The 26,356-nt window shown below is 51.9% G+C and overlaps 1 protein-coding gene across 1 annotated transcript; it reads left to right on the top strand.

Moving 5' to 3' along the window:
- Nucleotides 1-493: 493 nt before the first annotated feature.
- Nucleotides 494-22,495, top strand: CSRP1 (cysteine and glycine rich protein 1). The gene is made up of 6 exons (XM_063114212.1): nucleotides 494-572; nucleotides 10,831-10,943; nucleotides 15,939-16,107; nucleotides 17,052-17,181; nucleotides 20,655-20,748; nucleotides 21,230-22,495. Exons 2-6 carry the CDS (start codon nucleotides 10,832-10,834, stop codon nucleotides 21,304-21,306), a joined length of 582 nt encoding a protein of 193 aa, XP_062970282.1. The 5' UTR covers nucleotides 494-572; nucleotide 10,831; the 3' UTR covers nucleotides 21,307-22,495.
- The last annotated feature ends 3,861 nt before the right edge of the window (nucleotides 22,496-26,356 follow it).

Raw genomic sequence — 26,356 nt, forward strand, 5'->3', positions numbered from 1 at the left:
TTACTGAGGGTCTGTCAGATGCTGGGCGCTGCTGGTTTACTGGTCCTGTGGGGTCTCACTTTATCCCCAACATCCCTGTGGATTATACCCTTTCACAGATGAACCAGAGGGGCTAAGTGCCTAGGCCAACAGCCCAGCTAGTCAATGGATGTGGCAGGATTAGACCTGCCCTGTAAAGGCCCGTCTTACTCTGGCGCCCAAGATGCGTCCCTTACACCCTGCCACCAGAACACACAAATTTGAGCACCGCCCTCCTTTCCCTAGAGGCACAAAATTATCATGGATCTGATATGTCAAGTCACCTCTCTGCCTTCCTTACCTGGCTGACAGGAAAGCCCGAGAGGTCCCCCGCTCTTGCAAGATCTTTCCTGCCCCCGCCCCCGCCGGCCGGGCTGCCCGGGTCCTCGCGCCATGACATCAGCCGGCCGTGGTGCAGTGTGCAAAGCCCACTGGTTGGCGTGGCGCGGGACACGCCTTCCCCGGAGCGGAACAAAACCGCGCGCAGGCCGGGCGCACCCAGCCGCCACTTCCGAGAGCGCTTGTCGCCCGCGCGCCGCCGAGCCAGCTCCCAGGTGAGTGCGCCCCGGGCCGCTCGGCGCGGGCTCCTCGGCGGCGGCGGCGGGGCACTGGCCCGGGCGTCACAAGGCTCTGCCCCACGCGGCCGCCCGCGGCAGGGGCTCCTGGGCATGCACCCGGCGCCTCCTGGTCTTTCCCGCCCCGCCGCCGCCCTGGCGGCTGCGGGGAAAGTTTGCAGGAAAAGGGGTGCGGCCCGGGGGGCCATGCGGGCGAGGCATTGTGATAAGTGGCTGCACTTAGCCCGGGGCCGTGCTGCTGTTTCCCGGAGGCACTGGGTCTCTCCGCTTCGGGGCTTCCTGGACACACGCGTGCTCCTGACCCAAGGCGACCCTGCTCCCCCACCGCCTGCGGGTCGGGCAGAACAATGGGCGATTCTGCACGCCACTGACACTCATTGTATGGCAGAGAGATGAGGGCATCCGTGCCACTCCCTCCCTCACCCTACCGCTCTGGGAGAAAATGCCCGCGGGCGGGGGAAACATCTGGCTTCACGGGCCTGGCCTGGGGCATCTGTGCCCCCTAGCGCAGGTGCGAGTTTTCTTTCTTCTGAAAGAACTAGATGGAAGCTGCAACTTTTCACCTCCCCCCACCCCAAGTCTTGGTGCTAGGTCTGGGAATTACTGAAACCTGAAGAATCCTGCTGTGAGTGTGCTGTGGCCTCAGCCCTTGAAAGCTGGGGGACTGGCAGGGGTTGGTACTGAGCACGTTTAAAGCAACTCACAAAGGCCTGAGAATATTCTACATGCTCTTGGTCCTTGTGGTGGTGAAATCTAATCAGGATCTGGGTCTAGGCTGGGAGCAATAGCGTGGGTGCCTAGAGCCCTCGGCTCCAACCACCCACCCCTACTCCCTTGGGGTGAATGAATGGTCTGAGAGGTCCCTGTCTTGGGATACTGTCACAGTGGCACGAGGACATCCACTGGGCTCTGGAAAGAAGAGGTGATCATGAAGGTGGCCTGGAATCTTGGTGGGAGTTTGTTCGGAAGGCAGTGTGTCTCTTGGATTTACCACTTAGTACATGGGTCACCTCGGATAAATGACTTAGCTTCTCAGTGCCTCAGTTTCCTTCAGGGATGGTACTTGGGGAATGTGTTACACAGAACCTCAGACACGGTGCTCAGTTACTGTCTCTTCCTTGTCCTCCCCCTGTCCTCACCCTTTCTCCCAGAAGCTAAGGGGGCTGGAGGTGCTAGCTGCCTCTCTCTGTCATCTCAGAGTGCAGATTGGGGATTTCGCCCAGGTGGGATTTAGGGACAGCTTCCCTTGCTCTTGCTCAGCTGCTGCTTCCTGATTCTCTAGCCAGGCTCTGGCTCAGGTGAGACCGTCATCAGCCCTGCTCGTAGGCAACTCTCATCCCATCATTGCCCAAATCCAACCTCACAGTGCTCAGACTCTCCCTGTGAATGACCTTTGCCTTGGACAGGACGTCCGGGGTGGGGCAGTCAGACCGGGAAGGAATTTTATCCTGCAGAAGGTGTGGTGTAGGCCAGAGGAGGGGGAGGGGAGAACTGTCTGCAAGGCCCAGGGTGGAGGGTCTGGGGAGGATGCAGAAACTGAAGAGCAGGCCCACCAGCTCTGCAACTGGCCTGCTAATGAAGTATGAAAAACTCGGCAGCCGTGGTCTCTTTGCCTCTGGTCTGACCTAGGGCTTGCCTTTCTGGCCCAGGTGTTTTCTTTTCTAATAGCGCACAGCTGCTCTGGAGCCACCCAGGCCTCCCTGGGCCAGAGTTGCAGCCTGAGAGTGTAGTGCTGGCACTTGGTTGATGGTCAGTAAACATTTGGTGAATGAATGTGGTAGGAATGGGCTTTCATAATCCGTGCAAATAGTTACCAGTCAGTTTTTACACGTGGGTAGTACTGACAAGCAGGTGAGGGAAAAAAGACACAGTTTTTATTTACTGTGGATCTGTCTCCTGGTGGGAAAAGCAAATTGGGAAGGTTTTTCTTGTCGGCTGCTAAAGTTCTAAATATTTATGTAAGCACAGTTTATTGTGAAAAGTTGGCTTGCTGGAGAACTGTGAGGAGGCTTGCATTAAACGTTTTGAGACCCAAAGAGGTGTTAGTGAGAATAAAAAGACCTTTTCCTTCAAGTCAGCTGTTTGCCATTACTCAGGGATATTGGCAAATATCTAAAGAGACACAAAACTGAACAATAAGTGTTAGATTTGGCCTTTCCTTAAGATAATAGTGAGCAGATATCTGCACTTGCTGTGTGCCAGGCACTGTGCTAAATACTTGTGTTATTTTGGACAATTTACAAGATAGGTACCGATGCTCTGCATTTTATAGATGAAGAAACTGAGGCTCAGAGGTGACAAATAACTTGCTCAGAATCGCAGCTGATCAGTTGTGGAGTCACCATTGAGACATAGGCTGACTGCTTCCAAAACCCTTGCTCCGTTACTACCTTATTATTTTTCTTTGTTCCTCTACATTTCCTTTTTCCAGATCAGTCCACTAAGGGTGGAACACGTTAGCTTTACCAGGTGCTTTACAGAAGCTTATAAGCTATTTAAGGAGGATATGGCTTTGCCACTTTTCAGGTGGACAGAGTCAGGGTTTGAACTCTTGACCTGTAGGCTTTTGCTCTGCTACATGGCTAAGGAGGAGGAGAGGGGATTCCTTAGTTCCTAGACCCTGGTATCTGCTTCTGCTTTCACCAGATCAGGTGCATGTTTGAGTTTTGGGGCCAGGTTTTCAGGAAGGAAAAAAAAAAAAGAAGCCTGGAAAAGAGCCCACTTGAGAGAGAGAATAAAGCTGGGGGGGGGGGGATGAAAGGAGAGGGGGTGGGGGGGGTCCCTGAGTTCTGACAGGGGCTGCCTGCCTGCAATTTCCACTTAGAAATTTATATGGTAATGACGTTGGCTATATTACGCAGCTCCCCAGGAATTCGACTGACGCCAGCATTGAGTAATTTCCATGTATGGTAAAGTGTGTAAATACAGAGGCTGCTAGCATTTCCAGACTCTGGCATTTCCAGTGCATCCCAAGGGCTAGAAGGCAGCGTCTGAGTCCTCAACGGTGACAACAGAGGAAGAAGTGGAAGAAGGTTAGCAGCTAGAGCCCCAGCTCAGCCCCAGCCAGCAGCCAGGCCCCCCACCCCCTCCAGTGTGCCTGGCATTTTTTATACCATGTTGGCGTGGGATGGAGCTTCCTGAGGTGTCAGCTGCAAGCAACCTGTGTTTATAAGGCTTAAGTGCTAATTTGTTTTTACTTTTTAAAAGTTAAAGAAAAATTATTCAGACCTTTTTTTCATCATGGGGTAACTAACTGGGGCCCCTCTAAGTTGACATTATTCCAGATAAAAGCAGATAAACTCGATCTGTTAGTCTGTATGACCTTAGTATAATATAGGATTTCCTGTAGCAGTTTTGAAATACTTAGAAAAAAATCATAACCCCCCATTTCTACCTTTGTTGACTTTCAGACTTCTGAGCTCCAAGGATAGAGAGTTCTGCTATAGAAGGCATAAGGGGACAAGTGGGGACAGGGAGAGACATAGCAGTGCCCTTTGCTCACAATCCCACAAGGGCCATGGGACATGGATTTGAAAAGAGAAACCTCACACCACAGAGAGAGAGGGGTCACTGAGCTAGATGACAGTCAAGTTCTGGGCATAAGGGGGCCTGGAGTGATCATAGCTCAGTGACGCTTTTTACTTCTCAGAGAGCTGAGTCACTGGCTGGGTTCAGAAGAAATCACGCGTGGGACATGGAAAGCCGAGGCCGAGCCTGCCCCACCTCCATGTCCGCCTTTCCTCCCCCACCAGTGACCAGTACCTTCAGGGGAGGTCTATTTCCTGGGCTCTCAGGTGTCACCTCCAAGACATGGGCTTTGAACCTTGACCCCCTCCTTCCCTCTCTGTCCTTGGCTGCTCTCTGGACATGGGCGTGTAAAAGGAGAGGCTGAACTGTGGGGTTGGAAAAGATGACAGTGTTCCCGTACACCTGGCCAGTGACCAGACAGCTCAGGTGATGCGAGCAGCACATTCTAACTAGATAAACACTTAACAGGTCTCTACTGGACCAAGTGGGTGGGGACTTAAGTCCTGTGACCATCAGTCATGCTTTGACCCTAGGGAACAAATGATTTTTGAAATGAGAGTGATGGCATTTTTCTACTGCACAAATAAAGATGTGGGATGGCTTGTCCAGGGTTTGAAGAGAGGGGGCTCTCCTTTGGGCACTTGTGGGTGGCAGTTAAGGATTATATATCTCTGAGATGGTTCCTTAAACTTGAAACATCACCACATAGCACCTGTCAGCTCAGCCCGACTTTCTTGAGATTTGGGGTGAGCATGAGAGTCTGTGCCCTGTGTCTGCTCCTTCCTCTGTGGCTGTAAGATCTGCCATCTTGGATCTCTCCTCTCAAGATTGAGGACAATCGACAGGAAGGTGTGGGCAGCAGACTCGAGCTAGGTGCTAATTGGAGGAGGCCAGTCCTTGGCTTCTAACCTCCAGCCAGCCCTAAAGATCCTGACATTTCAGGTAAACAGCTGACCAGGTATTTCCAGCCATTCAGCAGAAAATTCAAGCTCTATTATGCTCTGTTGAGATTATCAACACACTGAAGTAGGACAAACCAGAACACAGAGGGCAGTTCCAGTGGGAATGTGACTCTTGGAAGGGAACCTACTGTAATCCCAACAGGTGGATAATGTGATTACAGAAGATAGTAATGATTCTTGGTTGCCCAGAGCAATACACAAGACAGCTTGATATAAAGACACAGTGCCTGCTTGCGGTCTCAGGTAACCAGGGACAGCTAAACCCCAAAGAAGGGCACGTAACTTGTCCCAGGCTCATGAGCTGGGCTGACAGATAAGTCAGGGATTCCTGGCCCCTATTTGGCAAGTTCTTTCTTAAGCCTTGTTCCTTTCAGATGTGCACTAGCTGGGAAGGAGAGTAGACGTCTGGCCCCACATCTGGCAGGGTGGTGCCAGGCTTGGCTGGGCCACTGTGGTCAGTGGTAATCAGAGTGAGCACTCTCAGCGTGCTGGGTACTGTGCCTTCTTTCATATGTTCTCATTTAATCCTCAGAACACAACTTTAGGGAGCCCACCTATGGTCCATTTTAGACACAAGCAAATTGAAGCTCAGAGAGGAAAGTAATTTGCTCAAGATCATCCGGCTATCTAGGGAGGGGTGAATCCAGAACTATCTAACTCCAGCTCCCATTTTTCTAACTGCTGAACTGACAGCCTCAACTCTGACCTAGGGAACGTCTCTCATGGCAGCCTCCTGCAGGACCTCTATCCCCCAGAACCAGGAAGGCAATTGAGAAGGAGCCAAGCATCTCTGTAGGCACTCCACAGACTCTGAGAAACAGGTTTCCTTTTAAGGGAATTCAGCCTCCTGCAGCTAGAATGTGGCTGTTGGAAGAAGCTGCGGGCAGAAAGGAGGGGGTGGAGTGAAGAAGGAGATGGCCAGGGCTCCCTCCAGCTGGGACTCTTCCCTACAGGCCAGGTCCCCTGGAGGGGTCCTCATTTGGGCAAAGGGGGACAGGGAGCCATCCACAGGGACTGCCTGGAACCCTTCCTGGCCATGGACACAGTCATTGCTTTTCACCTCAAGGCCCTGTCCCTTCACTTGGGCTCCTGACAGGAGACCCCCAGCCAAATGGCCAGGCCCAAAAGAATGGCCCAGCTGAGAGGCATCCTGAGCGGATTTTCCTTACTGGCAGGTCCTTGGGTTTGGGCAGAGAAATGGGTGACAGGAGCCAGGCAGAACAAAGGGAGGCCTGTGTGGAGCTGTGGGTCTACCCCAAAGGGAGAAGGGCTTTTGTGTCTGGGACAAAACATTGCTTGGAACTGGCTCCCGACCGTGTGGTTAGGGGAACTTTCCTCCCTTAGGCTATTCCCAGGGGCATAAGCATGTCCCTTATTGGTTCAGGAGGTTGGAAAGGGAGAAGGGGCCCAGGAAGAGAGCTGGCTCTCTTGATTGATGTACTGTGTGCCCACCATGGGCAGCCACTCTTATGCGTACTAGGGCCCCAGCATGGCGATTGTGGGCACAGTGTACTCAGAAATGGATGGACTTGCATTAGAATTCCAGTTCTGCCTCTTCCAGCTGTGTGACTACGAGCAAGTTGCCTAACCTCTCTGAGCCTTGCTTTCCTCATCTGTAGAGGGGGCATGTGCTCCCCATCTTCAGGTGATGAGGATGAAATGGGATGACACAGGTAAACTGTCTGGTGCACAGTAGGCATTTGGTCAGTGGCAGCCAGGGTGCCTTGACTGCAGTTCCATGGGTCACATCCTGTCACCTCATCAGAAGGAGAAGAGAGTCTATGTGACTTCATATGACTGAACACAATTCCCCCAGAGGCTCCCCAAGGAGATCTCCCTTGACGTCTCACTGGCCAGAAATGGTCTCGGCCTGTTCCTAAATCAGCCACTGGCAGGGGAATGGAATTGACATAGTTGGCTGAGGTGACTCAGGCTCTGTCCATAGATCTGGGGATGGGGCACTTCCCCCGAGTCTCTCGGCTGACGGAATGGAATCAGGGTTCTGTAGCAAGAACGAAGGGGAAATGGCTGATGGTCAGGCAGACAATAATCCACCTGGCTATTGTCAGATTGTCTTTCACATTGTAGGTTTTCAGCCTGAGTCCTTGCCCAACAATGGCAGCTAGCCCCGGAGGCCTCAGGACAGAAAGGGGCTGAAGGAATGGGGACATCAGAGGCTGGGAGTGGCCCCAGGATCTGGAGCTCAGGCCCCACAGGTTATCAGAGGAAGGCAGAGATTGGTCACATGCAGTTAGAGAAATCCTACCTCCTGGGTGTATCAGCAATGTGCATGAGCCCAAGGAGCTACAGCCGCTCCAGAACCTTGAAAAGGGAAAACTGGGCCTATACAGTGGGCAGTGGTCCATCTGGATCCTGTCCCTGGGGGGAAGACAATGGGCCCAGCCTAAGCCCTCATCCTCGATGCAGCCTTCCCTCAGCTCTGTGCACAGACATTGCCTGCTTCCTACATGCCAGGCCCTGCACTGGGCACTTGGGACTGACCACGGTGGGTAAATCACCCACCCTTCTAACCTGATAAAGTGTGAGATGCAGTGATGGGAGACAGCTGGAAACTAAGCAGAGACTGTGCTGAAGAGAATCTTGAATGCCAAAGTGAGGAGCTTGGTTATTCTCAGGCAGTGGGGAGTCATTGATGGTTTTTGAGCAGGGGTGTGCTCCATGAGAAAGATCTGGCGGCTGTGTGAAGGACGGATTGGGAAGAAGATTCTAGAATCAGCCTTGCTGTCAAGGTTGTCTCTCTGAAAGCATCTCATTTGGTTATAAAGTGGCTGGCTTCAACAGTAAAGGGGATTCGTTGGCTTGTTTAACTGGAGCATTCAGAGGTATGTCAAACTTTGGGTTTGGCTTAATTCGGTGGCTTAATGATGCCATTACAGACTCAGTTTCTTTAGTCTTTCAACTCTGTTTTCCCAGCTATCAGCTTCTTGCTAGGACTGCCCCTTGTGCCAACCACCCCAGAGCCCTCTTTCTTCACTTGGGAGAGGAGTTGGCTTCCAGGACATTCTCTCAAAAGATCAGGGTATTTTCCCCCCAGAGCCCCTGGATATCCCTTCTCCTATCTTTCTGTGTCAGGCACACAGCCTGAGCCAGTACCCTTGGCTGGTTAGGTTAAGCCCAGGCCACGTGTCATGGCTGAAAATTGGGGTAGTTACCAAGAAAAAGGTGATTGTAGCATGCTGTCCTCTTCCAGGGGGCTGATGATCTGGGTGAGGTGAGAGGTGACGAGGCGGTGGAAAGGCGAGGGGAGGGAGGGAATGTAAGGCACTGGCAGGACCTTGTGGGCTCGGCACACAGTTTTGGGGTGGGTGGGTGAAGGGGAGCCTAGAGAGGAGTGCAGCTCAGAAGGGGAAGATCTCATCATCATTCTTTATTTGAGAGAAGATTCCTTAGTGATGGAGAGGATGGTTGTGGTGCCACCAGCAAAAATGGAGAAGTCGGGAAGAAGAACAAGTTTGAGAAAAAAGATTTTTGATTGAAAAAAAGAAACAGATTGCTCATGTTGCAATTGAGGTACCTGTGTGCCATCCAGCTGGCGATGCTCACCTGAAATCGGATACTTGAGCCTGAGCTCAGAGGAGAGGTCAGGGCAGAGAGAGTGGGAGTCCTTAGCATGGAGGTGACAGAAGGTAGGGTGGGAATGCAGGAGATTGGGGAGAGAGAGGGACCACAGTGACAAAGGGAACCCCCCTTTTAGGTTATCAGAGTGAAATGTGTCTCTCTCCTCCACTCACCTTCACCTTGCTGAAGACTCTGGTCATTTCGGTGATATTGCAGCCCCAGTAACCGCTAGTGAGCGGGCATCACCAACACCGCTCCCCACCCTAAGCCATGCTTATCAGCTGCACACATTTGCCAAGCACTTCCGGTAGGCCCCAGGCTCTGCAGAGACACACCTGTGCAGAGGACATGACCCCAGCTGTGGCTTTCAGTATTAGGGTATCCTTCATTTAGGGCATCCTTCATTCATTCCCCAACTATTTACTGAACAACTATATGCTACGTGCCATGCAGGGCATGGGGACGTGATGGTAAACTTGACCTGGACCCTCTTCTCGGGTGTCACCATCAGATGGAAAGCTCTCCATCGGTGCTGACTGTCTCCCTCTGTCCATGACATTGACTCTAGCTACTGGCACAGCCCTGTTACCAGGAGGTTGTCGGTACCATTACCAGATGTGGATGGTTGCCACATCTCCATTTTCAGCATTTCCATGGCACAGGTTCCAGGGAACTTTCTCCTTAGGCTCCTTTGCCTCCTGAGGCAACAAACCCCTCTGGCTCCCACCGCCTTCATTTCATAGCACCCCCACATCCTCCTTTATTCACCAGGTCCTGGGCTACCTCAGCACCCATCTTGTACCCACAGTCAGCTCTGCCTCTATAACACTCCTTCCCTCCAAAACCTTCTGTCAAAAGAGCCAGAAGGGTCTTTTTTTCCTGCCTCAGTAATATATCTGTTGAGTGAATGACTGGAATGGGAGAGAGAAGCAGACCCTGTCTATTCTCCAAGTTCCTATCGCATTTACCTTCTGTGCTGCTCTTCAGCAAGTCAGGCTCTGACTTGTGGCAGTGCGTCTCTCGTAGTCCTGAACTTCTGTGTTAATAATTATTGAGCACTTATTATGTGCCAGGCACTGTGCTGTGCCTTTGAAATACCATATCTCATTTAATTCCCAGAAATACTCTATGAAGTAGCTTCTGTTTTTATCCCCATTTTACAGATGCAGAAGTCAGGGTTTGTTAAGACTGACTCCCTTGCTGAAGGTCACATAGCCAGTAAGTGGCAGGATCAGGACTGGACCAAACCTGTTTGCCATTAGGACCCCAGCTCTGAACCAATACCTAGAGCATCTTGAAGTTGGCCCAGGCCACCTGTTGTGGACTCATGTAGGGTACTTAATAAAAATCCAGATTCCTGTACCTCATTCTCAGAGGTTATGATTCATCAAGTCTGTGATGGTGCTACTAAGTCTGATTTTGCAAAAGCCCTCCACCTGATTCTAATGTACTCTAAAGCCTGAGAACTGTGCCCTTATGTGCCTACCTCCTGCTTTTATTAAAACCTTTTTTTGAGGAGCTATATCTTATATCCAAAAAAGTATAAAAAAGTGTATGAAAAGTAAAAAATTGTATAAAAAGTGTATAGTTCAAAGAATAATTATAAATCGAGCCCCCGTGTGACAACCACCCAAGTTAAGAAAATAACATTGCCAGTGCCTTAGCAGCCTCCTGGTGACCCCACCCAGTCATGTTCCTTTTCTGTAATAACTCTTCTACCTGTATGTTCATCCCTCGACAATATGAGTTTTGTCTGTTTGTGAACTTCACACGAGTGGGTTTGTATTTATGAACTCTGGTGGATCTGCTTCTTATGTGAAGTTCATTCGTGTAGATATATGTAGTGGTAGGTGGTTCATTTTTATTGCTACTGCAGCTTCCTTTACAAAGCCTTATCTTATGCTTATTTATGTCCTTTAGAGCACCTAGCTGAAAATGCAGTGGTTGCTTGGTAAATACCTGTTGGTTAGATCAGGGAAGGAAACCCCCAAGTAGCAACTGAAGGGTGATGTTGACAAGGAGCAGAAGGCCTCTCCCAGGGGCCCCCATGGGAGTTCTGTCTTCAGCTTTCTCTCCTCCGTCTCTGCCTGTTGCTCTTCTGTCATGGGCAATCTGAGATGTTCCTATCTCCCTGTAAAATTAATTCCCATTTCTGTGTCCCTCTTCAGAATGCCGAACTGGGGAGGAGGCAAGAAATGTGGGGTGTGCCAGAAGACGGTTTACTTTGCTGAAGAGGTGCAGTGCGAAGGCAGCAGCTTCCATAAGTCCTGCTTCCTATGCAGTAAGTACCCCCAGGCCCTGCTGTTGCTGTAGGGACTGTGGGGACCTAACGGGCCTGCCCCCACAGGCGGGGCCTGTCAACACCCCAGGGAATGGGTCCCATGGGATATAAACAGCTTGACATTTGGCTGAAGCGCAGCTGGGGAGGAAAACACTTAAGGGCCTCTTTGTTCCCTTCAGAAGCTCCTTTCTAAGGGTGAACTGGCCTGAGCTGGTGGGGGTGGCAGGCGTTCAGGGGCTGAGAGCCAAGCTGTAAAGACCCGGTTAGGAAAACCTTCCACTCAGCCCTCTCTTCTTTCTCTCCCTGCTACAATCCCATCATCTCAGAGGACGCGTTTCAGAGCCCGAAGTTTCGCTAGCCTTTGGACCCCTATTATCCCTTGTTAAAGGGCAACAGAGGCCACAACCTTATGGTGAAGCTGAGTCTGGAGAAGGAGCTAGGCTCTTCCGTCCTCAGCTGCTGCGAGGCCAGCCCGCTCGCCTCCTTCGCTTCCCCTTCCTACCCAGGCAGCCTGGGATGAGAGGCGGAAGGACCGCAAAGTTCATTACAGCCACTCCCAATAATCTGGAGCACGATTTGCTCCCGTCACAAGCCTGGGTGAGTAGGAAACCAGGCAAAAGAAACCAAGCAGCTGAGAGAGGTCAGGTCAACCTAGGAACCCTGACTCTGAGATGCTGCACTGGCTGGTCCCTGGGCCAGGTGATGTTTCCAGGAAGCGGTGACTTCGCCTCTCCTCAGATTCCTAAATGATTGAGTTCACTGTGATCAGAGCAGAAGGTCTGCATTAGAACAAGAGGCAACTGCAGCAAGATGCATTCTGCTTGAGGGCAGACAAGGAGTGGGAGGCGGTAGAATGTCTCAGTGAACCCCCAGGTTTCACAGCCAGTCTATCGGGCTTTGGATTTGAACTTAGTTTTTATCATCTGTGTGATGATGGATGAGTTACTTAATTTCTCTCCAGCTGAGTTTTCTCATTATTATAGTGGTGGTAATAATACTTGTCTCATGGGATTGTTGTGAGAATTAAAAGGAAAGGAGTTGTAAAAAAAAAAATAAAGAACTTAAAGCAATTATGAACGGTCAAAAAATGATAGACACGCCCCCAGACATGCGTGCGCCTGTGCACGCGCACACACACACACATGCACGCACACACACATGCACGCACGCACACACGCACACACGTGCGCATACACGCACGCACACACACACACACACACACACACACACAGCCGAGGGATCTATAGCAATGTGGTGGGATGCAAAGAAGACCTCAAAGATGTTCTTCAGTCCATCTGAGAGAGCCAAGAAATGGGGTCCTGTCCGTCCTGCATTACACAAAGCAGTCAGGAGCTCTGAGTTTCCTTTGTTCCCAGGTGATTTTTGCTCCAGGACGGGATCCAGATGGGCAATGGCTGCCTGTTCACTGCATGTTCATCAGATCTCTACCTGTTGTGGACTGACCAGCCTGAAGCCACCCAGCACAGGGCAGCAGGGGCCCCAAGCCCTACCCAGCTGGGCCTTGAGTTGACAGCCCTGGGGCTATGTCTGATGAATTGGGAGGAAACAAGTTTTGGTGGAGCTTTCTCGACCTCCAGCCTGCAAACTGGGGCTGGAAACAGCCGCATCTTGTTGTCAGCAGTTCACTGCACTTAGGAATTTTCAAGTCATTTATTTTTCAGAGGGAATCAGAGAGGGCCTGGCACTGGCTGGGAAGAGGGTCCAGGCTGCTCGGGTTCTGTGGGCCCCTCTCTCTGCAAATGTTGCTTAATCATTGAGTAAAAGGGGCCAGCTGCGGCCAAGAGCTCCTTCCTGTGGTCTTGCTTGTGGAGGAGTAGCTGTTGGTCAGACGATTGAGGGAAGTCAGGAATTCAGGGGGTGGTGTAGGGAGGGAAGGAGCAGGCCTGGGGCAGGATGAGAGGGGGTGCTGAGAATTAGAAACAGTTGCAGAAAGTCGGGCTGGGGAGCAGGGCTGGGGGAGGGGAGGGGTGTTATGCAACTAAAGCCATAGGGAGCTCTCAGGGGGCCACTTAGCACTGCCTGTGCCCAGCAGTAGCAGTCTGAGGCATCTCCACGGCTTGCTTATTCCTAGTGCCTACAACAACACACAGTGGGTCCCTAACAAAGATTTGTTTATGAATGCAAGGAGCAGCATTTCTCTTTTTCTGTCCAGAGGGTGATAAGTGTCCAGCTTGAATTCAGGGGTAATCTACAGAACCAAAGAACTTTGTCTCCTAAGAAAGGGAGAGGCTAGCAGGGTCTGGGCCTGGGTGGGAGTAAAGACCGTGCTCCTAGTTGGCCAGGGCTAGATGGGTGCCCCAAAGCTCTTCTGATTAATCAGGCCCTTGCCTCTGGATTCTGCTCAGCTTGCCCACCTACATTCCCTTTCCTGAGGGTCTGGGAAGGGCAGGCGAAAGACAGGCAAAGTCAGAGGAGAACCACCTCCACCCTGGGCTTAGCCTTTGACCTGGTAGCAGAGACCAGGAGGGCCTGTGGTGCACCCCCAAGCCTCAGCAGAAGCGGCCAGTTCCCAATAGCAGGCAGTGGTTCAGAGCCTGGGAGGCGAGCTCAGTGCTGTGGCTGGGAACCTGCGCTGAGGTTGTGTGCCACCCTGAGCTGTGATCAGCTCGCTCCTGGGGCAGGTTGGGTTGAGCAGCCCTGTGGTGGTGGCTGATGGGGTGGGGCCCAGTGAGTTGGCCTTGGGCTATTCTTCAGAATCCAAGAGCACAGGCGAAGTTGGCAGAAGCCTCGCATGCCCTCTGACCCTCAGGCTGAGGTTTACTGTCAGTTTCTCTCTCCCTGTCCCCGTATATTTGGCTTACTCGAGAGGAGCTATGGGCTGGCAGAAAACAACCAGGTTGGGGAGTCTGGGTCCTGGCCTGACCCTGCTTCTGGCCAATTGTGTGAGCTTGAACTTTTTTGTGGGCCTTGGTTTTCCTTCTAGAAGCAGAAAGAATTACTCTCCATTTTTGGGTGGGCTGAGGGGGGCTCTGACCTCTTTCCTGGGGCTGCCTCTCCCCTGTATTTCTAAATAGCATCACAAGGCCCCACTGAGCTAGGTGGCATTTAGAAGTATGTTTTCCCAACAAATGCACATAATGAATCCAGTCTCTTTTTGGCTTCATATGATTTAGTAGAAATTCATTCATGCCTTCCTTCAAAATTCTCCTTGATTATCTTTGGTGGACCTTACAAGTGAGCTGAAGTCCCTGCCTATATCACCTGGATGGAGGTCGAGGGGCAGAGGGCCACAGTGGGGTGCTGAAGGGCCACGGTGGGCAGGACGGGGCCTCTGGGAGAACCAAGGCAGAGCAGAAAGATGCAGGGAGAGCTTTGGCAGGACAGCCATCTGGGGGGTGTCAACGTGGGGCTGAGTTCCTGGGCCTCTGCTGGAAAGATCAGTCAAAAGAGACCTCTGTTCCCGCAGTTCAGTTTGGGTCTTACAGGGAAACAATTCTAGGCCAATTCCTGGCTTCCCACTCTAGAGGGGAATGTTGGAGTCCTTGGCCTGTTGTTCCTTCTCCTTCCTTCTGAGAGCCAAGCCCCAGGGGAGGTGGTGGGAAGCTCCATATTTGGGTGGCCCAGAGTGCTGGAATGAGGTAGAGATCCCCAGGGCAAGACGAGGGTCCTTATTTAGTCTAAAGCCTCCAACCTGGGGTGTGGGGCGAGAGAGGAGCTGGCCAAGAGCTGGACCCTTTAAAGGCAAGAGGATGGCAAGTTGTAAGGAGCTGAGCTGAGCGCCTTCTCGGGAGGTAAGAGGCGCGGCTGCTTCCTGGTTTCCGTCTTCAGAAGGAAATGTTCAAGGATGCAGTCCAATTGGGCACTCTGAACTCCAACATTTAAGGAAGAAGGCAGAAGCAGATTAGGATTACAGGAAGAGACCTACAGAAATAGAGTGACGTTGAGTCTCCTGAGAGGGGTAGTTGGGGTTTAGAAACAATGACTTCTTGAGGCCTGGGCCTGTCCCTCCCTCTCCCTTGTCTCCTAGTGGTACTAACTGAGCAGCCAACATTTACTGTGCACCTATTGTGTGCAGGGTGTTGTGCTAAGTACTTCATATGTAAGATCCCATTTGATTCTCACAGCCACCTTTTGGGCCAGACATTATCATCTGCATTTACAAATGAAGACATGGAGGCTGGAAAGGCAAAATAACTTGCCTGGGGCCACACAGCTGCAAAGAGAGAGAGCTGGGATTTGCTTCTGGGCGGCCCCAGGCTCTGAACTGTTTTACTCTGGATAGCTGGGCACAGCTCCCCTCTGAGATTAGCAGAAAGGCATATAAAGCCCACGGACATTCTAACTCATCCCATTCCAATCTCTTTTACCCCAGCAGTCAGGAAATCCTTCCCAGTATCTGACCTCACTTCTTCCTGTGGCAAAGTGATTTCTGAGATTAGAAACTTCAGATCCTGTTGTTGTGATTAGAATGACCTGCATCTCATTTCAAAGCCCACCACGCTGGGCCCTTAATAAATGTTAAACTTTTCTTTTCTTCTGAGTATATCACTTCACCTGCATCCTCCCCTCTTGCCTTCCCCGGCATGACACATTGATCCTTCTAGAGGCAGGATAGAGGCAGGAAAACCCTGTTCTTCCTTCCTTTCTTTTTTTTCCTCTCCTGTTGGGACATATGGTCTCTTTGTCAAGGGCAGAGTGAAGAATGTCAACCAGCGTCCTGTGGCTTGGGGTCAGCCTAGGCTGTTGCCTCGGGACCCTGGGGTACAGTGCAGCCTGGTGAGGTAGAGGGTGCAGAGCAGAGGATTGAAGGAGAAACACATGGATTCCTGGAAGAGGTGGCTTGGCCAGCATGCAGATCCCATCCCTCTGTCCTCCAGCTCATGGACATCTCACCCTCCTCCATTTCTAGACAGCTCCTGAAAGACCAAGACATTATGTATGCAAAGTGCTCAGAGAGCTTCAACTGTAGGGCGCTTGTAGGGAGCAGGCAGCTCAGTCCAGCTCCAACTCACTGTTGCCAACCCCCCTCCGCAGTGGTCTGCAAGAAGAACCTGGATAGTACCACTGTGGCAGTGCACGGGGAGGAGATCTACTGCAAGTCCTGCTATGGCAAGAAGTACGGCCCCAAAGGCTATGGCTACGGGCAGGGTGCAGGCACGCTGAGCACCGACAAGGGGGAGTCATTGGGCATCAAGTATGAGGAGTGAGTAAAAGATCCCCTCCCACCCTTTTCTTGAATTCTCTCTCCGGTATCCCCATATGAGACACATTTTCAACCACATGTGGTTAAGTAGTGGAAGGCTGGGAAAGCCATTTATTTAAAAGGTAGTCATACCTTTTGAAGGTGTGTCAGGCTATTGGAGGAGCTGGAGATCCAGTGGGGATAAAACAGTCCATGCACCTCCCTGCAAGGAGCATGTGTCCTATATGTTCATAAGGGCCAGACCTAGGAGGGGCCCCAAGAATTACTTAGTCCAATTTCCTCTTTTTGTAGATGAGAAAACCCAGCCCAGGCTCAGTGATTTGCCTGGGATCCCACGGCTATTGTCTGAGCCAGGCACCAGCTCAGATCAGCACCGTTCCCTACCAGCCTCACAGCCCTGTCACTCTCACCCTGGCTTAGGGGAAGTCATTGCCCTTCCTTGGAAATGCCACAAGGTGTCATTGGGTCCTCCATCCCCACCCCCCAGCATCCCTGACCTCTGACCTGCTGATAAATGATGGCTGTTGGCAGTCAGCCTGGGGAGATGGACAGAAATGATGGATGAGTTACCAAGTTTCAGCCAAGGTCATTGCTCCAGTGGGAATGCTTTGTCAGCAGATTTCTCCTGGAGAGAATCTTATGATAGACCCTGCAGGAATGAGGGACAGAGGAGGTCAGGCTTAGTAAATAAGGTATTAAATGATTCCAGGGTTTTAATTGGATGACTGAGAGAAGTATGATGTTTCAATGAAAATAACATTGTGCTGGGTCTTGGTTTATCCATCTGTAAAATGGGAGATTACCCAAGAGACCCTGGTGGTCCTAACCTTTGTGACTGGCTGGGAGAGCTGCCCTCTGCCCTGGCATGAGATGAAAGTGGAGTCATGCCCTTACAGTGCCAGCCCTTCCCATGTGTCTCAGTGTAAGTCATCTTTCCCATGCAGGGGCCCTGGCCACAGGCCCACCTCCAACCCCAATGCGTCCAAGTTTGCCCAGAAGGTTGGCGGCTCCGAGCGGTGCCCCCGCTGCAGCCAGGCAGTTTATGCAGCAGAGAAAGTGATTGGTGCTGGGAAGGTAAGGGCACGGTGGGGAGAAGGGGTATATGTGGGGGATGGGGGCAGGAGGGTGTGGACTGCTTTCTGAAATGTGGATTCCAGAACTTTGCAAGTGGTGTCTGGCCTTTAACCACTTCCCTTCCAGAGAAGGAGTGATCCTTGTCCCTGTGGGTTGCTTGTACTTGTGTCTCCCAGTCTCCAAGGAGCTCATATCACCCATGAACAGTAACATTCCCTGCACTGATGGCTTGCCTACGGGCAATTCTGAGGGAGTTGCAAAGATCAATCTACATCTCTAATGTTGGAGATCATAGAGTCTATGGGTGTGTGAATGGGTTTCAGAGGGTCCACAAACCTTCTAAAATTATATGCAAAGTCTTGTGGGAACATGTCCTTTTCTGGGAAGAAGATCCATAGCTTTCATCAGATTTTCAAAAGGATTTGTGATCCCCCATATGTTAAGAATTACCCAAAGATATACATTATGAGCATGGTGCTGCTAACACCAAGGTCCAGGGTTCGGTCCCTGTATCAGCCAGCTACCAAAAAAAAAAAAAAAAAAATTTCCATTTCATGTGATGTGGACTCCCAGAAACCTATCCTTATACTCCCAGGGCAGAAATTTTCAAGGTTCAGGGCCTATCAGAGCCTCTTGGAAGGATTTTTCAAATTGTTTATAATTGCCACGCACGTCTTCTGCTGTGATGCTCTGTAGTAGCCCCCCAATCACCAATGCACAGTAGGAATCTCTATAGGGAGACAGCTGCTCCCAGTGGAGCTGATCACATCCTTCAGAAGGCTGCAGTCGAGAAGAGGCAAGAGAACTTTTGCCCCGGAGATTTGCAGTCCCAGACCAGCAGTCAGAAAAGCACAGAAAGGGCCAGCCTGTGACTCACTTGGGAGAGCGTGGTGCTGACAACACAAGTCAAGGGTTAAGATCCCCTTACCAGTCAACTTTAAAAAAAAAAAGCACAGAAAGGTATCTTCAAGCTTTGTGTCCAGAGAGGATTTCTGGGTCATCACATGAGACCTGAGGCAGAAGAGTGACTTGGACAAGATCACACTACAAGTTTGTGGAACAGCTGGGCCTAGAGCCCGTCTTCAGCTCTTCTGGATTCAGATCTTGACTTTCAAGTCTTTTTCATCTTGCGGATGGGGGTGAGGGGGAATGGGATGGGGAACAAACACATAGGCCAAGTCTAGACCATAGCAGGCTCTCAGCCCTCACAATCACGGCTGCAGACGAGTATTATTATCCCCGCTTTATAGATGAAGAAATCGAGAGTCAGAAGGATTAAATAATTTGCCCATATCTTCTAGCTAGGAAGTGGCTAAGCTGGGAGTCAAGCCCAGGTGCGTCTAGACGACTCCGAAGCCCTTGCTCTTACTACTGTGAACTCTACTTTGGGCCATTTAACTCCTTCGAACCCATTCCCACAGCTGCAAAATGGGAAGGACTAGCTAATCCTGGCATGGTGATTAGAGCTTGTACCCTAGACAAGCTGTTTTGAGCCCCTAGCTCTGCCATTTACTGGTTATGTGACCTTGGGCACATGGAGCCTTCCTAAGCCTCAGTTCTGCATCTGTAAAGTGGGCGTGGATGGTGGAACAAATGTAAGGTGGAGCGAATGACGGTCCCTGACAGACAAGGTAGTTTTAAAGACTGAATGAGATAGTGCATGTGTAGTGCACAGTGCACTGCCTGACATATGCTCTGCACATGTCAGCTATTGTTATTCTTGCTATTTTCATTACTTTTTGGGATTGTTGTGAGGTCAAAATGAAGATCCTTGCCTCTGATTAAATGATATGAAAACAGGAGACATTAATATTATTTTTAACTTGGGTTTGTTTGGTTTTTTTTTTTTTTTGCTTTGTCTCACTTTGAGAATAGAAAATTATAAGAAATACCTAAGAATCACTATTTCCATTACTTAGAGAAGGTGTAAGGTAAATTTAAGGCCCTACTAAGGAACAGGATAAGAGAACTTTGCATTCAAGCAGAAAAAGTGGGGAGAAACCCCCACTTCTCTTTTGTCTGGGCCAAGAAAGAAATATTAAGGAGCAGGGATTACTTTTAGGTGCTATATGAATGAGCAAAGGGATTGACCTTATTTTGGGTGGGGGGTGGCTAGGGAATGTGTGGATGGGTGGTAGTCTAGTTGTGATCCAGTCCTCCAGCCTGGAGAGCTTGGGGTAACAGCTCCTGCTTTACAGAGGAAGAAACAAAGGCAGGGTGACTGCTGAGGTTGCACAGGGCACTGAGGGGAGGACTGATACCCAGGCCCCCCATCTCAGCTCTCTGGACCCCACCTCTGTCCCTGGGCACAGGAGGGGAGCCAACATGTGAAGTTGGGAGGCCAGGGGATCTGAAGGGATCACGTTTCCTTTCTCACCCTCCAGCCTGGGCAGTGGTGGCTGTGCTGAGGGTGTCCCTTTGTCCTTAAAAGGCCTTGTTTTGTCCTGTCCGACTGTTGCCTGCCTTTTGCTTTTCCCAAGTTTAGCAGAGCTGTCTACACATCAGCTTCATAGCCTGCTCAGCTGTTGCTGATGGGAGCTGCCTGCTGAGAAGTCCCACTGTCTGTGACAGCTCCCATCACCATGTACAAACCTGGGCTTGGCTTCTTCTCTGGGAGGCTGCTTGCCCTGTGTTGCCTGGAGGTGCCTCTTACAACCACAAAGGGCCTTCTGTGGCACCTGGAAAAACTATACTCCTTAGGCCTTTTCCTGCTGAGTTCAATGCACTTACTTCATCGACCCATTTTCCTTCCAAAGTAATAATTTAATAGACAACCTTGACTCAGGGCCTCCTCTGTGCCAAGCCCCATGCCAGGGACTTTATATTGGTGAACTCACTGGATGTTCACAGCTACCTAGTGAGGGAGGTACTGCCACCCCACTCCCCAAGAGGTGACGGCCTTTGGGCAAATGAGGCACCCAATTCTAGAACTTCAGAGGCTGGGCTGTTCCAGGAGAATCTCAATTACAAATTCCTACTCTGTAGCTAGGTGTTATATGTTTTAAATGTTTAGTCCTCACATCCATTCTGCGTGAAAGGTCTCCCAGATCAGAAAACCATAGGGGCTGTTCAACTAGTAAGTGGCAATACCAGGATGAGTCCAAAGCCCTTGCTTACGCTACTAATCCACAGGCAGGATGGGTCTGGAGAAGGCTTGTCTGGCCCCGTCTATGGGGGAAGAGCTACCTTGGCGGTAATCCCACCCCTTGCCTGCCTTTTGCTGTGTGGCTGGTGCCACTAACCATTGAGCCATTGTAACACTTCACTGAAGATGGCGTGAGGTGGTGTGTGGTCCCTGGCCTGCTCCCTTCCCTGCCCAGCACCATGTGCCATGTCCTCCCAACAGCACCTGCTGAGCAGACTTCAGAAGTGTCTTGAGCCCTTCCACCATGGTTAGGTCAAGGGGCATGGGGCTGGAGGTGGGAGGCACTTAGTTACTGGTGGCAGCACTAACTGTTTCCTTCCCTACCTAGTCCTGGCATAAGTCCTGCTTCCGATGTGCCAAGTGCGGCAAAGGCCTTGAGTCAACCACCCTGGCAGACAAGGATGGCGAGATTTACTGCAAAGGTGGGTGGTTTCACTTCTAACTGGGGCTCAGGAGGCCCGTGGGGGTAAGGGGAGCTATGTAGTTATGACTGCTGAATGTAAACCAATTCCTGGCCTTGGGGTCCAAGAGCCAGAGCACCTAGTGTGGCTCCTTCATTTTAAAGATGAGGAAACAAGCCCAGAGGGAGAAAGTGACTTGGTCAGAGTCACACGGCAGATTGGGCAGGCATAGGGCTAGAACCTGGGTTCCTAACTCCCAGTCCAGTGCTCTTACAGCAGATAATGCTTCTATAATTTTGGTGGCAGGGAAATGGGTGCAGTGTGGAGCCAAGAACCTCCTCACTGTTGAGACTGGGGTGCTGTAGAGGTAAGGGGGGTGCTGGTGGACTTGCTTTCTCCAGAGCTCTGGCCAGGCACTAGGGGTGGGGTATCTTCCATGGGAGATTGGGAGGTGTGGCTGGGGGAGGAGGAGCGTATCCTTACCCTTCTCTTTTTTCTATAGGATGCTATGCTAAAAACTTTGGTCCCAAGGGCTTTGGCTTTGGGCAAGGAGCTGGGGCCTTGGTCCACTCTGAGTGAGGCCACCACTGCCTGCCGCCCCCTGCCCACTCCTGTGCTTCCATCACCATTCCCTTCCCAGCAGCCTTGGAGATCTCCAGGATTTGCTCTCTCAGCCTTGCCACGCATCACTAATGACTTGAACTTGGGCATCTGGCTCCCTTTGGTTTGAGGGTCTGCCTGAGGTCCCACCCCACTAAGGAGCGCCCCCTACCTGGCATCTGACGTCATCACCAGTAGGAGACCTCAGTGTTTTTAGTCTAGGTGGGACCAGGCCCCCTGTCCCCACACCTCACCCCACAGACCTTTGTTCTCAGCCCCTAGGCTGAGTGTCCATCACCAACTGGTCCTCACCAACAGGTCAAGACACCTGAGCCCATATCCTGGAGCCCAGAGAAGCAGCAGCAATAGTCCTGGAGGGCGAGAGCAACAGGACCAAGATAGGGTGGGGAAGGCTATGGTTTATGTGATCCCAGAGGTTCTCCTCTGTGGGACAGAGGGTGGGCTTCTTGGTATCCTTCTGAGCGCACCTAAGGAGAGCCAGCTCGGGAGTCACTATGGGAGGCAGAGGCATGCAGGCAGGGTCATGGACCATCGATGGGAGCCACCTGCTTCTCTAGGGCCTTTGAGTGTCTGTGGCACTGGTGTCCTCCATTCGAGGCTGGAGAAGAACAACCCAGCTCTGAGGACCCCCAAAGTCAAGACGTTGTCTGACATCAGTCATCTAGTTCCCTGTTGGATGGGGGGACCCTAACGAAACACCTCCAACACATATTCACATTTATCAGTGGTCCAAATCTTAGGGTAGTTAGCTCTGGCCCTATCCCTGGGTCCTGAGACTGTAGGCAGTCCCTCCCCTGTCCCAGCACAGCCTAGGCCAGTGTTCTGTTCTTGCCACACCTGCTTGACCCTCAGATGTGGGGGGAGGCAGACATAGCTTCAGTCTTCATCCAGACACCCCTTCCCTCTGTGCCCAGTCCTCAGCCCCTTCAACCCCACCCTTCTCCACAGACCCTTCTCTGGCCCCATCACCCCATCCCTTCCAGGCCCCCAGATAAGGAGCAGCGGGAGGAGGGGAAGGGGCCGGACCTTGCTGCTCCCCGTGACTGAAAGGACAACACTATCTGGAGCTGTCCACTGAAAGGGCTGCAGGCATGGGATCTATTCAAGCCCATTTCTCATCTGGTCAATAAAGCTGTTTAGAACAGAACTCTGGTGTCCCATTCCTGCTTCTCTGGAGCACTGTCACTCCTCTGGGAGTGGGAGGGAACTCAACTGGAGCAATGAAATCAGCAGGAGGCCTGGTGGAAGGGAATCAAAATGGATTCGTTCCTGCTTTTTCTAAGACTGCCGACTTTTCAGTGTCAGTTCTAACTGATCCACGCTGCCCGAAGTCACCGGACCAACCAAACACCACTGCCTTGCCCAGTCTGGCCTCTGCCCCGACATCTGGGTGTGGGAACTGTATGGACTTTGGCATTTGAGGGGCTCAGCTAGGCCTCAAAACTGTGCTCAGAACTTTTCTCAGCTTGGAAAGCCCCAGGCTGAGAGGGAAACTCAGCCAGAGGAACTTCCACGTCAAATCTGGAAAGCTCACTTCTGCCCAGGAGGGGCGGGTGGAGGGGCCTAGCTCAGCCTGCAGCACTGTCAGGGGCCCCACAGCCAAGTCCACGGAAGGCCAAACTTTTTGGAAATAGGCCCATCTGAGGGTTTGCAGCGTCCTTTTTCTTATGATACTTGAAACCTTGGGGCTGGGACTCTGCTTCAGCACTTTTTGAAAATGTGCCCACACTGAATTTTCAAAACAATATGTAGATGCTTTAACATCCACAAGGCCTTCTGTGCATAGTATCCATACGATCCAGTCCAACAGTGGCCTTGACGGACCCCCCACCTTGGCTCTGGGAGTGGGACCTACACGTGTATAAGACCCATCAAAGGTGCAGAGCGATAGGAAAGTGCAAGGGGACAGGTGAAAGCTGGAGGAGTTCAGAGGAGAACGCCAACCCCAAGTGCGGTCAAGGTCTCCTCCATCTTGGTAACTCCGCTAGCTGCAGCACGGGACCTGGCCTGCGGGACGTCCTCTGGGGAGGGTTTGTGCGACAGTGAGGAGGATGTAGGGCTCCACAAACACAGGCGCATCCTCCTACTGTTGTGGTAGGCCCCCCACCGCCCGCAGCAGCGGCCAGGATGGGAGCCTTGGGGCCCACAGCTGGAGACAGGCTGCCCTCTGCTGGCTGCTCGGCGGGCCTCAGCACCCCAGCGCAGGGCCGTCTTCCGGGCCCTCCAGCAATAGCCGTTCTGCTCCGGGTCGTCCAGGGCAGCCCCACAGTGGGCAAGGAGCCGGGTGTGGGGGTCTTAGTGAGGCTGGAGCAGCACCCAGAGGGCGGGGGTGCGCTGCGGGGGAGGCTGCCCCGGCAGGGAGGGGGCCCGGCTTCCGCAGGCGCGGCTCTTGCGCTGCGACAGGAGACACCAGGGGGTGCTGTGCGGGTAGGACAAAAGGCCGGCCCGCCCTCTCTTTCCGCGATTCCCACGCGCCCCGCCTTTCCCCGTGGGCCGTGAGAACCCTTATCTCCTGCGCGCGGGCGCACGCGTCTATCGCGGATGACGGCTTTTCCCTTCGAGGACGTGCGCGCTAATAGAGCCCTAGGGTGTACCAAACCGTGGAACTGACCCAAAGGAAGAGGATGAACAAGGATGTTTATGTCCTTTCAGGTATTTCCTGTCTCATTTCTGGGATCCCCGAGCAAGGCGTCCGGGCGCCCTCGGGAGAATGCACGTGGCAGGAGCAGTGCCCAGCTCCAGGAGGGGCCGTGCCCTGGGATTTTAGGGCGTGCTGGGAAAGAGCTGTCCGTCCTGATGGGAGGCAGGCCCCGCCCGCTCGGGCTTCCCTCCTCCAAGAACCTCAGCAACCTGTGGCTGGCCAAAAGAAGCCAGACTGCAGAGGTGAGGACAGAAGAGAGGAAACGTGGGGGTCAGAGCTGCTTTAGGTGTGGGAGTAACCCCCGAATCAAGGGCACAAAGCTTTCTGAGGCGCAGAAACCCAGCAAGGCCACGGTGCGCAGACCGAGGTCCGCTGAGGTGGTGGTCCATGGAGAGATCCTCCGGCCCCGCCTCCAAACCCACCCCCTTATTACGAGAATCACAGGGGAGCCTTTTAAGATGGATTTCCCGCACCACCCCTAGAGAGCCTGATTCAGCCGGCCTGGTTGGGGCCTGGGAAACTGTATTTGGAAGGATCCTCAGGTGGTTCTAACGTTGCCGCTCAGCCAGGCTTGAGAACCTCCGGACTAGTCCAGTCCCCCAACCAGGGCCATCTCCACCCTGCAGCCTACACGCCTGACACAGCTCAGCGCCTCGCCCCGCAGCTGCGGCTGCCTCTGAACAGCTCTAATGATTAGAAAGGACTTCCTGGAACTTCCTATTTCTGTCCCCTAGAGTCATCCAGAACAGGTCTAATCCTTTTCCTGCTTGACAGCGCTTCAGAGACTTGATGACAACTGCCAGCCAGCCTGAGTGCGCTCCTCTCCAGCACAGACATCCCCTGGCCTTTTAGGGGGTCCCGACTGAGGCACCAGGAAGCCCAGTGAGTCCATTTCATCAGTTGAGGAAGAAAAACACAGCCAGAGGGTTGAAGGGTGCCCAGGGGCCAGAGAAGCAGACTGGGGACATGCGATAGGTCAGTAGGGCAGAGCAAAAGCAGCTCCCTCTGAGAAAGACCCTTACCCCTCCTGGGGCCTGACTCCCTCCACCCTAGCCTCCTTCTTTTGGACATTTTGGAAACATCGTTCATCTATCTTGTGCACTTACTATGTGCCATAGACTGTTTAAAGACGGTAAATGTATTAACTCATTTAATTCTCACAATAACCCTGTGAGGTAGGTGCTATCATTATACTCATTTACAAATGATCCAACTGAAGCCAAGACCAAAGAACAATTCAGGACTGGTTCAAGGTCAAATGGCAGATCAGGAAATAAACTCAGGCAGTTGGGTCCATCCCTGCACTGCTGTGTCTAACACTCTTGTGTTTAGAAGAAACTGCCATGTGCTAGGGAGTATGAGGAGTGGTGCTAGAACAGTGAGTTAGGACCATAGCAGTAGCTAACATTTATTGAGCACGTACTGTGTGCCTGGCACTAGTCTAGATGTCTTATTTGATCCCCACAGAAGCACTAGTAGGTAGTCATACTACCTCTTTATCATAGAAGAGGAAACTGAGATGCAGTGAATTTTTAAGTGACTTACTCAAAGTCACACGGTGAGTGGTGGAGACAGGATTGAAACCAGCTGTGTGACTTTGGGTCCGCCTCCTCCCCTCTGGGTGTCAGCTCATTTCATTTCATTTGTGAAATGAAGATGTTGGCCTAAATTAGTTCTAGGGAAATGCTCCTCAAGCTTTAATGTGCATATGAATCTCCTGGGGATCTTGTTAAAATGCAGATTCTAGTTCAGCAGTTTTGGGTGGGGCCTGAGATGGGGCATCGCTCTCAGACTCCCAGGGGAAGGCGGTGCTGATGCTGCTGATCCGGGGACCACACTTGAGCAGCCAGGCTCCAGGGGATCAGCCCAACTCTGATGTTTTGAATTTAAGGGCCTTCGAATACTCACCCCAAAGGCCCTGAAAATTCAGGAAGCAGATGGTCACATACATAACTCTTAGTGGGCATTTTCTATGCCTGGACAAGCTCTTGGTGCCTTTTCTGAAGCACATGCCCTGAGCCCTCTACAATTCCACTCTGTTGACCTCATCCTGACTCCTCCAGATGGTTCCAGGGCTTGGTCCTGGGCAAAAAGGAGTTGTTGCTCACTATTAGAGGAGTGAAGAAGAGTCCCTGTGGCCCTGCTTCCTGAGGGCACCCACCAGTCCCACGGCAGCCACACTGTCTATTCCTTTAGGGTTATTTGTCGCTATTCTCCATCTTTTGGGCACATGTTAGGGCTACATTTGTCCTCCTCCCTTGAAGTTAGATGTGGCCATTCGGCCACATTGCTCTGGCCTCTAATTGAGACCGGAAGTGACTCATGTCGCTTCTGGGCAGGGAACTCTTTATGAGCCACTCTGGAAGT

Source organism: Cynocephalus volans, chromosome 11 (genome assembly GCF_027409185.1).
Source record: "Cynocephalus volans isolate mCynVol1 chromosome 11, mCynVol1.pri, whole genome shotgun sequence".
In the NCBI taxonomy this organism is placed as follows: Eukaryota; Metazoa; Chordata; class Mammalia; order Dermoptera; family Cynocephalidae; genus Cynocephalus; species Cynocephalus volans.

Coding starts and splice junctions, on each gene's coding strand:
- CSRP1 (XM_063114212.1), top strand. CDS start 10,832: ATGCCGAACTGGGGAGGAGGCAAGAAATGTGGGGTGTGCCAGAAGACG. Junction 16,108..17,051: donor TTGGGCATCAAGTATGAGGA/GTGAGTAAAAGA, acceptor TTTCCCATGCAG/GGGCCCTGGCCACAGGCCCA. Junction 20,749..21,229: donor TGGCGAGATTTACTGCAAAG/GTGGGTGGTTTC, acceptor TTTTTTCTATAG/GATGCTATGCTAAAAACTTT.